Below are 12391 nucleotides of genomic sequence, written 5' to 3' on the forward strand. Positions count from 1 at the left end.
CCCTCCATCAGTCTCCTGACGCCGTTCTCTATCTCCTCCCTTTTAACCACAACATTTTCATCAGCATCAGCGCCCTCTAAATCCAAGCCAATCTTCCACACATCCTTGCAGAACCGGCAGTCCAGAAACTGGTCAAAGAAATAGGGCCATCCAAGCATTGGAACTCCCATGCTCATGCTTTCTAAACACGAGTTCCATCCGCAGTGTGTAAAAAACCCTCCTACGCCTGGGTGAGACAACACCTTCAACTGCGGCGCCCATTTCACAATCAACCCACGATCCTTTGTCCTTTCTACAAAACCCTCCGGAAGAGTTGCAGGCGTACCTCCTGCAATATCAATTCGTAACACCCAAAGAAAGGGGTGCTGGCTTCTCTCTAACCCCATTGCCAACTCCTCCAGCTGCTCGTTCGATTTGACGGCGAGGCTTCCAAACGAAACGTATATCACAGAAGCTGGCTCTTGGGCATCAAGCCATTTCAAACACCTTTCGTCCTGCGCCGAAAGACTCGCGAGCCCGTTCAAATCTCTTCCTTCCAACAAATCGGGAAGAAAAACCGGCCCTACTGCTAAAGCAGGGCATCCATTGACCGACAATGCATTTACCGTCTCTGGTGTTTCCAACACATCAAATGTGTTGACAAGCACGTAGTCTGCTTTGCTTTGAAATTGAGTCTCCCGCAGAGTCCACTGGTACATGACATCCGACGTGTCCGCAGCGCGGTAGAAGGATAACAGATCGCTCGGCAGTAGAGGCGGGAGACTGCCGGGCAAACAGGTGATCACTTTATCTGACCTCTTCAAATTCTCCACTGCGATCATCATAAGCGCTCGGTGATTATACAAACATTTTTGAACAGTCACAATCAAATTGAATAATAGCACTGTACCTTTTACAGGAATATGTCCGCGGGAGACGAGAAGGTCGGTGTAGAACTGAGCAATTGAAGAGGCGGCGCACATTGTCCAGAAGATGACTCGGGGCACTCCCAGATTGTTGGCCACTTGGTGTGTGCAAGACATGAAAGGTTCGCTTATAATGCAGGTTATGGGAGGAGTTTTGTTCGATAAGCTGCAGAGCAAATGATGCTCCAATGTGGGACCGAGATTTTGCAGTGCAATCACATATTCAGGCAGGTTAGAAGTACGGGCGTGATCATGTGGCAAGCCATCTGGAACGGTGAGAAACTTAAATGTGGAGGATTCAGCTGCGGTTGCTCTTGAGTGCATGCGGTTATGGCTCCACTCTGTGACAACGAATGTGATGAAAATCCCTCGTGACGAGAGGAGGTGAGCCAAATTCATAAGAGGATTCAGACTGCCTTGAAAAGGGCTAGGCACCATCACTGCGTGGAGGACATTCATCTTGTTGTAGGGTACTTGCAGGGTATCAGTTGGGTTCGTGCTTGGTACAAACAAATCTATATAGGTTGTGAATTGATTGAACTGAACCGACAGAGAGATTGAAGGTTAGTTGAATGCATATCAATAGTCACAAATTGTTGAAGATTTGCGGGTTCTATTATTAAGTGCTCTTTATCTCATATAAAAGGCCCATATAAAGTTGTTTTACATTGAACACGGCGAGTTTACAAAGAATGGATGCTGATTGGAGTAGGTAAATGTCATCATCGACTAATAATGGGCATCAATAATGAATGCTATATAAAGTGAAATTAGGATCATGGATGGGTGGACTGAATATAATGTCCCAGGGTTCTTTTATCGTTACCTGTTTATTGCACGTCCTTTCTGTCTTTTCTGATAAGCTGGGTCCGATAAGCATGTTGTCAACTTCTACCCTTCTCTTGCCACCTTCCATTCAATTGACTCGAGCAAGCACATTTACCAGTCACGTGGAAAAGGTTTTTCCATATTTGTGGCTTCAACTTAACAATAGCTTCCGTTTAGTGCATAATATTATAATATTTCACTCGCCAATCTAAAAAGATCTAATATGTCACTAGGATTCCGAGTAAAGAGATTAGTTCATTTATATTGTTAGTTCCTTCCGTAGGGAGATACTATGGCATCCAGTAGGTATCTCTTTTGTCTTTTTATATTATTCAATGAAATCAATTTATTTTTTTCAAAACAATAATCTAATATGATGTATCTATATTGTTGTTCTAATTTCTTATTTTATAAATTTGATTTCATTACTTTTTACATAGAATTGTACAATGAACAGTTAGTTTGTGAAATTTTCTAAAACTTTTCATTTGGTAATTTTTTTTTTTGTTTGCTTTATGGAAGTAGTGAATAAGAATGAAGACTTAACTGGTGCTTCGAAAAGACACATTTCTACCATTTTCTAGTTGTCAGTTGTCTACTTTATGTTGTATGGACAAGTGCATTTAGTAAGAGTGGTCTTAGTGAAAAATAGGTTGAAAGGTACAAACTAAAAAGCATCTAATTCATGCCCCTTCGAAATGTGTGTGACAGGTTTGCCCTTGAATTTTGTGGATTTATCATATCACATTTTGTGGTGGTTGCCAAAGCTTGGAAAATCTGGGATGTGAATCTTGAGTGGTGAGCATTGATTTTTTTTGGAGATAGCAAGTTAGGTTTGTCCAAATTCATATTCATTTAATGGTTGTGTTGGACAAAGATAGTTTAATATTAACTTTGGATGGATTGTTACTGTTTGAACATGCATTTCTCTGCACACGCATAAGCGTATGACTGGGTGAACAATGGAGAGATTAAATTAGTAAATCTTTAGTACACTACAAGATCACGAAAAGAATGGTGTGGTCATTGTTAATGTTGGCTTTCACAAGTTACAAATAGAGTTTTCATCATGGTTGTATGGTTATCGGAATGAAAAAGAGGAATTTGCAAAGTTCTCTTCCTTCTTCTAAGGTAAGCAAGTTTTTGTTTTTGCATCCTGTTTCCCGGCCTGCTTCAAATTTCCTATGTATGTGAAAGGATATTTTTTGTTTGTTTGCTTTGTAACAATCTGAAAAAATGTTGCTTTTATGGAACATTTTAAAAATGGTCTTCGGATGAACGCAACTTCCTATTCGTAGTTTTCTTTCAAAGTAAAGTTTTCCATTCATTTCAGTTGGCCATGATTTAGAAATAGATTCAATTACAGCTGAATTCTTACCACTCCTGTTGGTCCACTGTGCATAGCTGCAGGTAGATTATCCTTCCCCAGCCAAGTGTATGGCTTAGTTGTGGTTGGAGTTTCCTTCTAGAGATTGATGCCAAGTGCCATAGTTGTGTTTTCTTTAATCTTTGTTCAACATAGTATGTACTCTAAGTAAATAGTCTATGACCCCCAAATCAAATAAATCATTGTTGGATATATTCTTTTGTTTAATCAAAGGCCTAGCATTTTTTCCTTGAAGCTCCACAATCTACTCTTCCATTTGATCAAAGACACCAATCTTTTTTGCTTGATTTAGTAGCCTTAGTAATGGTTGCACAAGCGTTTCAAGCAGCTTAATATGGGAATCTATTCTCACACCTTTAGAATAAACATTTTAAATAGTGTTTCCTAAAAATTTCCTATTTGGGTAAATGAGTTTAGAGAACTAGATTTTGTTTGTGAATGAAGGTTGAAATTGGTCAAGGTTTGTGACCAGTAAATTTCTACAGAATTGATTTGGTGCTTTTGAATTATTTTTTGGAGTTGGTTTATGTTTGTCGTATATCAAATTCAAAAGAGTTATAATGAAATGTTTACATTCTTATCATTTCACTATAACCATTTGACTACATATTAAACCCTAGCTTAGAAAATTCAATATGTATGGTATTAGACGAATGATCTGTATGTTATGATCAAATTCATGGATAGCGTACAATTAGTTATGAATAGCTGGTGTCATGATTCTTTTTAGGTTTTATAATGTACGCTACAATTTAGCTAAAAAGTGTTTGGGCACTCTATTCCTGGTGTTTCTGCCCGTTCAAACTCTAGAATAACTGCCACAATCTACTTTGTATTCCTCTAACCTCATCTTCTTTCATACAAACTATATATAGGGAATAATGGTTGTGTTGTGTAAGTGTTTTTTTCATCATGGTGTTCCCACTTCCACAGTAGCTATGATTGATTTGGGAATGGAATGAGATTATACATTTTCATACACCAGTTAGTTTGAATATAAATTAGAGTTAATGGCTTCCCTCACAACATTAATAGTTTATGTCCTATGACACATTATGACAATCAATTTTCAAAGTGTGATCCCTAGAAATTCATTAGATAGAAAGGTTTGATATCATCCTTGCCAAATTTATGAATCATTATAGAAAAAGAGACCACCTTTTTTTGAAACCATTAACATCAATACAAATACATATTTTAAAGTTTTCTAAAAAGAATAATATGAATCTTGTATTTATTTCCACATCTTGCACAAATGTATGAATGATATGCTTGCATTGGATGAAATAGTTTTCCAACGTGTGCAATAAACCTTTAAAAATCATTTCCCACATAGGGCACTTATAAAAGAGAGTTAAATGCTAACTGATTTCGAACTGTTGAAATAGAAAACGGAGAAACTTCTATTCATCTTTACTAGGGTAACAATGAATTGTTGAAATCATAGTCCCAAAGCACATTTACAATGAACAACAAGAGAAACAAAAATTTTCAAGCAGTAAAGGTAATGTAAAGAAGCTCGATTCTATTAGAGGATAACACAAAACTTAGAAGGTTCATTTCCATTTAATTAGGGCAACAGTGAAATACTAAAATAATAATATGCAAAAAAAAGAGAAAAAGAGCTTTGAGTCACTTGATACATGCACATACGGCCTTTCTAGACACCTTCTCTTTAGTGCTTTGATTCCTCGTGCATTAGAAATAAATGCAATTCATGTAGAAAGAGGCTAGGGTACAAAGAATGACAAATAGAGTCAAACCCAATCTTTAATTCAAAATCTGATTTGAAATAGGCTAACGATAACATTTATTTGAAATAGTTATAAGCCGAGAGACTATCACATGCTGGACTTTGGATGGAATGTGATGTCTCACACAAAAAATGTGAAAAAATTGGTTAATAAAAGAAAAAGGTAAGGTGGTTTTATAGTCCATGACACTATGCCATAGTTTTTGGGTTTACATATGGTGACAGTGATATGGGACTACCTCGTACTCTTTTTTGAGAGGTGCTTGGCACTACAAACAAGGCATACATACCCTACCCCCCAGTGGGATTTGAGCTTGAATTCAGTCGTGCTTGAGCTTGGAGAAGATATGTTTGTTTGATACTTTTTTCAATCAGAGGGATTGAACTTTTATATCTTAACTATTGGGCCATTTACTATGGAAAATGTTGGCTCTCTTATTTGTATAGAAGTTGTGTTTTGTAGTGCATTAAATAATATGGCATAAAAATGCTATACATTCTAGATTGAATCATATTAAAAAAGTAGTTCACACTACATCAAAATAATAGGGAACCTCCTAGGATTGCATGAATGCATAATCCAACAGTTAATCTTGGGGAGATTATTATGTTTTACTGATGACTTTTCAAAAAAATTGTCATTCTTTTGTTTCATTTTTTAATTTATAAAAATTAGAAATCAATCAGTTTAAAGGTAATTTAGGTGATTGGAGAATTTGGACAACAATGATGAACCCTACAAAATATATCTATGATAGCTCTTTTCTAATACCATACTCCTCTATCTACTTCTTTCATCAAATATAATTCATTTAAATTTTAAAATTAGTATTGAAGATCAATCCCCCAAAATAAATTGAATAACTACAAGACAAAACAAATAATAGTATGTACTCAAATGTTGGCTAAACATGGTAAAGACAAATACTAGATGGATAAAACTAGAGACATATTAATGTAAGAAATTATAATAGTTTGTAAAATTAAGGCATACATCTCTAAAAAAATCTTAATGTTTATCATAGATATTGCCTAGACTTGGAAAGATAGTTACAAACCAAGCACTTCAATCATGACATTATTTTGCAAATTAGGAATGTTACCAATACAAGATTACTATTAATAATAAATTGAAATATCTTATGGGTTAAAATAAACTCCATGATGGACAAATATGTGTATTTTTTTATAAACATTAGTTTTATGGCCTTCTTGGTGGTGTTTTTGTAGGCCAAATCAATGAGTTTGGGTAGTACACTAGCCATGTCAAGTTGCATATCGGGGGATTAGAAATATGAAACAATATAATGTGAATATGTGGCTATCAATTATTATACTGAGAACATTTTATTATATTATCTTGTAGGTGTATATAGAAAAGAGAAACTAAAAAAAGTCTTTACAATGAAAGCACCTAGGGGTCTCCTATCATGGTTTTAGATATATTAAATGATACAACTAACTAGTAATGTGAACTAGAAAATACAATTATTTCACATTCATATTCATATATATATATATATATATATATATATATATATATATATATATATATATATATATATATATATATATATAAAATTTAATTAGTAAATAAATAAATAAAAACTAAAATTATTTATATGGTAGGAGATGAATGAGTAAGAAAAGCAAGAAAGTTTTGAACATTTTCTTTTACATCTTTTGTATATGCAACCCTTTTTTTATTATAATTTTCCCTATTAAATATATTATTTGTGGAGTTAAAATCATGGAAATTTTACTTCTCTTCTGAATACATTATATAAGGGTATTGTTAAGGTGACATGATTTTTCTTACTTTAAAATAAATTGTATCTAAAAATGAAGAATTTTTTACCCTAAATTAATATTATTGTGAAATCTATAGTTTTTGATTCTTCAATTTATGAAACTAACTCACATAACATAAGAGGTACAATGTAGGTTTATTGTATTGTTGTTAAGAAAAAGGTTTATATTGAATATAAAAAATTGTTAACAATACATAGAAATTTTAAATTACAATTATATTAGACGGAAAGGGTGGTTGACATTCATATATAGTTATTACCATTGAACAAATGGTAGGTATGAATCATTTCTTTCGTTAAATAACAATTCCTGGTTGAAATAGTAAAATTTAGTTTTAACTAAATGTGTACCCATCTATTTCTACATTCGTTTGTCTTACATTAGTAGATTTCATGAATAACATTGCTCTTATCTTATTTTTTAACAAATTGTGGTAGATTTGACCGTGTCAGAATGTGCGACCAAATTTTTATTCCAAGCCCAAGACCCCACTGGGATTTTTCAATTACTGTTGCAATTGAAACTACACATTTGGAAAATGTGTTTGTGATTGAGTGTTCAAATGTTGAGAAATCTTTGTGCAATGTTCTCAGTGAAGAATTCTTGTAGAATAGGTCAAGGTCAATACATTATGTAAACATTGTTTCAAAATTTCTCACCAATTGCATGGATCTTTTGGAAGATATGAAAGTTGTGAAGCAATAGGCAAATGCATATGTCAAGCCTTACTTCAAGCCTATTGAAGACTATGTCCATACATTGAGGCATATGTTATAGAGATGAGTTATGCCCTTATAGGTGGCTTTTTCTTTCTTGAATCTTTAAGTTTATGTCCTATGACAACTTGTGTGTATAATTCTATAAAAATTGCTATCAAGTTTAAGTTTAAAGCCATTGTAGATCATGCATTGCATGCTCACTAGAGCAAGTTCTCAAAACATGATGCTGTGAGAATATTAGATGTCTACAATGCAATTATATTCTTGCAAGTGCTTATGTCTCCTAGTCCAATTAGATCTTTTGGACAAAACACTTGCTCCTTGACAATAGCCAGTACTACTTAGTTCCATAGAATTTAACAAAGTTTGCAAACAATGGTTGCCGCACATGTTATCATCATGCTTATATGTATGTATTGCATAGGATATGAAATTGAATAACAATTATATCTATATACATTTGAGAATGTTTAACTAATGAATTACACCTTTCTTGTTCCAAATTCAAAATATATAGTAAATTCTTTCTATCTAATATTTTCCACAATCATGGTAAATCGTGAATGTCCAACTAAGCAACAAAAGAATTGAAATTTATTTTGTTCTTCATAGAAGAAAAATTAAATTGACTGGAAATATTTTAGGAAACTACTTTTACATTTAGAACATTACAATTAGACAACTTAATTGACATGTCCATTGGATCACTAATTTAATGTACTACACTCATAATATAGGCATTTATTTTACATATTGAAATTTTTATGTAGTTGAATCTAGTATGCTTAATTATATTTTTCTTTTATCAAATGTGCTAGGCTTGTTAGAACCATTCAATATCTTCAAGTGCACGTACAAATTAGATCAATCAGGTATGTTTCCATTTGAAATGGTCACTTGTAAACTCTCATTTGTGTATTTACTTTAGTCATTAAATATTATTTATGAAAATTCCTATTTCTAAATGTGTAATGTTTACATCTGATATAAATGCAAAATTCATTGATTTTATAGATATTACTTTTGTAAAATAATGGATAGAATGACATGTACATAATAAATAAAGTTTAATAGGATAAATTTTTTTTAACAATATGTTTCAAATGGATTAATTGAAAAAGAATAATAGAGTGGACGAAGAGTGTTGGTTATATTTTGTAAACCATAAAATTATTGTCATATGATATTAAATGCAAACAACTATCCCCAACTAATTGTTTAAATCATTTTTAGGAAACTTTCAATATTTCCCTCATAGGAAATCTATTCTTATTTTTATTCGTCAAAATATTATATGAATCCTTGTCTATAGTGACAATGGACTCTTCTATTCTTTACATTTCTTATGAGCATTGAATGAAGGAGCATTTAACAAGTTTCCAATCACACAATGCCAAAAATTTTAGCTATTATTACATGCCCTAGTTGGGGATAAATTGCAAGTTGAATTTGAACTATGCTAGTGATGCGAACCCCCTTTCATGCTAACAAATAATTTTGTTGAATCACACCATGGTTTCCTTGGGCCTTTTTGTTAAATAGGGTTTCTGGTATGCAATAATAACTTTGCTTTCTACTTTTTAGTTTTCCATCATAAATTAGCAATTCTTCTACATTATATTTGGATTGTCTTTCAATCGATAAAATTCTAGCAATTCTTCGTCTGCCTTCTTTGATGAGGATGAAATGTGTATCGAAGGCATAGAAAAATACCCTCTGTTTGGCTCCATCTTTCTATTCACTCTGCAACTATGAGAATTCAAACTATCTTGTGATGCATAACATAAACCAAGGCTCACATGGTATTATCCTTTTCAACCCCTCTATAAACTATTGGTTCTAAATCCCCTTACCTTTATGGTGGAGAAAACATAGCATTTGCCAATACAACCCCTCATCTCTTCTCCAACTCTGTGCAGTGGATGGTGGATTTGTAAAGTAATCTATATGTGTACAATGGTTATATTATAGAAGCCTAGTTGCACTACAATAAGGAATCATTGGTTCACTAAAATTGACATAGATATACATATCTCTTATTGTACATTTTTTCTTTAGAAGAACCGGATTGCCCACCTTTGGCAAACAAATGTAACATGCACATGCTTTGTAATGGTTACATCTAATTGTAAGATGAGTAATGATTTTTTTCATTGTAAGTAATGTCAAATAGTTAGTACAATAGTAGTTTCACATTTGAAGTATACCAGAGGCAACTTTCAATGTCCACGAAGTTCATTCAAGTTTCCTTTCTACATACCTAAAAACTGCTACTCCAATCTCAATTTGTATGCCTTTTAAACCTCTACATAGTACAATATTTTGAGGTCATGGTTACGTAATTATACTGTTGTGGTAAAATATACATAAAGTGACTAACATTTTGTAACATATTGTTCATATATTCTTGTCTCAAGGTGGGCCTACTGTAAAGACATAACTATTCTATAGAAAGGTGACAGTTGCATATTCAAAGAATTCTCTGACTAAGGGTCTTTGTGGTGGTCTATGAGAGAACCATATCTTTACCAAAAATATTCATACTTGTAGAGATGTCAATTCTGTTGGTGCTCTTTTTAACAATCAAAGAATCACCTCTTTTCCTTCTTCTATTGGCATCAAATGTAATAATATTCTATGTGCCTCTCTACATAATTGAGAAATATATGTAGAGTATACAATGTCAAATAGAACAAGGTAGAAGGAGGTATATAATTTGAGCCTCCTATTTTGTTTGAATGATATTATAAACAATGGGTGAAGTAATTTAATTTTCAAGATGAACACAATGTTAAAGTTCTTCAAATTATTGATAGTAGTCATAGAAACACTTTCTTTAGTAGTTACAATATCTTATAATTCCCATTCCTAATATTCATTTCAAACGAACAATGTCCCAAGTGTCGTAATATCATTAGGTTGAATTTTTTAAGCTCTTCATCCACCTTAACTAAATTGTTTTAATTACTATTCTTTTTGAATATTTGTGCATAATAAACCATAATTAGCCTTAATGTTGATACACAAAATAGTCTTTGAATATGATTTAAAGTTAAAGTAAAGCCAAAATAACCACAACATTATAAATATTTTTGGATTCTTCTCCATACAATTCTCATATAAAGGTTTCAATCTACTAATTTTTTCCTTTTTCATGTATTCCATTTGTGTTTTCTTTCCACATTGTTCACACCCTCTACATAGGCAACTATAACGATGGCTAGTTTGATACGAAAAATAATTCTTAATTTGGAGAATGAAGACACGTCCAATTTTGATCAAATTAAATTGATCTCCACCAAATGTGGGAAATGTTTGAAACATAGGAGGTACAAAGGTGTCAGAAAATGCCCATGGGGTTAGTACACTATAGAGATAAGGAATCCAGAAACTAAATGTCATCAATGGCTTGGAACATTTGAGATTGCAAAGGAGGCTGCAAATGCATACAACACAACAGTGCTTTCCATGAAATGCATGAATTTGAGGATATCATAATTAATATTGAGAAAACACTCTTAAAAGATGTACATGGATGTATGCTTCCACTCTAAAATGCCTATGCGCATTCAAAGATATGTGCACATACCTACAATCTTCAAGCATTCTTCTAAGAACTAGACTTTGAGTTCCTCTACCACTATAACAATGGTTGTAGATATATATATATATATGTTTTGTACTATGAAAAGGTTAATAACCATGGAATACTAGAATTCATTTTTCTCTTTTCAAATCTACCTACAATTTAGCTTTAAAAAAACATAATTTGGATTATACTGCCAAAGTTTTTTAGTTGTACTAATTGAAATGTGCAACACACAAATTTTGATGTCAACTAATTTGAACGAATGTGTGCTTCATGTAGGATGAAATACATCTATAAAAGGTAAAGAATTGGGTACAAATTTGAAGATTGTTCTCATTTGCATGTAGTACATTTTCATAATTACAAGGAAAAATTTTCAATAACAAATTAAATTCAACAAAATTTCATATCATAGAATGAGTATTCAAAATCAAATTTCCAATATTGATGTTGAGTTGGCAAAGCAAGGACTACATAGATTGCAAAAATTCAAATACAATGTTGGTGATTGGTTATTTGACACTCTTAAATTTTTACTCAATTTTATGGTATCTTCAAATCAACTAAGACATGGTATAATTGACTATTTTTCAATGTGCTTTGAAAAAGGAGATCCCAAAGAAATACATGCATACAATCATAAGCTCCACCCTATGGTCATAAAAGATCTCCACAATGTCAATGACAAAACCACTTACTTGTGAGGAATTCGTTTGTTTGCAAGGGAACAAAACAAAAATAAGGAAACTAATTTATGGGGAGACATATTTTGCATTCACTAGCTTTTTAAGTGGTTAAATATCTGTATCTATATTATCTCACTAAAAATAAGAAAACAATACCTAGACTTCAATAATTCATTGAACACAAAACCATATTGTATATTATTTCATGACACAAACCCTCTAAGTGGCCATTTTGAATCTCTATTAGAATTAGATGGAGTCTGATGCATAAACCAAAATTTTAATTTGGATGAATAAGAGGAGAAGCCTTCAACAAATATGGTGATCTCAAAACAATTGTATCTAACCCAACATCAACAACAAACAAAGATTGACAACTATGAACAAGGAGAAGATATAAATATTTTTTAGGAAAAGTTTCCTCCATCTCTCAAAAAAATAATTTGAACTAAAATGATAGCCAATAAAATAGGATATGTAGATTCCAGGAAAGCTACTGTAGATAGGAATGAATAAAAATGCAATACTAATGCACTGGCCATATCAAGAACAAATCATAGTATAAAAAGAAAGAAAACAAGAACAAAGAAGAAAACAATAGAAAAATATGAACTTGAAATACAAGACACCCAAAATACAACTATCCAACTTGTCAAAATTTACAATTTAGAAAACATATCAAGCACGTGAGAAGAAAGAAAATAGACACATA

At 32.5% G+C, this 12391-nt stretch overlaps 1 protein-coding gene across 1 annotated transcript in view; it reads right to left on the reverse strand.

The window, feature by feature from the left end:
• Positions 1-1537, reverse strand: part of LOC149580551 (linamarin synthase 2-like) — a 1882-nt gene extending 345 nt beyond the window's left edge. The window contains exons 1-2 of the mRNA XM_089791821.1: positions 890-1537; positions 1-811 (exon numbers count right to left, since the gene is read on the reverse strand). The exon at positions 1-811 is cut by the window's left edge and continues 345 nt beyond it. Of these exons, the coding sequence (XP_089647947.1) occupies positions 1-811; positions 890-1364 (1286 nt within the window). The 5' untranslated portion in view covers positions 1365-1537. The remainder of the gene's footprint in view (positions 812-889) is intronic.
• Positions 1538-12391: the final 10854 nt, after the last annotated feature.

The sequence above is a fragment of the Cupressus sempervirens genome, chromosome 1, assembly GCF_028749045.1.
Source record: "Cupressus sempervirens isolate cs-2001-9-10 chromosome 1, ASM2874904v1, whole genome shotgun sequence".
Lineage (NCBI taxonomy): Eukaryota > Viridiplantae > Streptophyta > Pinopsida > Cupressales > Cupressaceae > Cupressus > Cupressus sempervirens.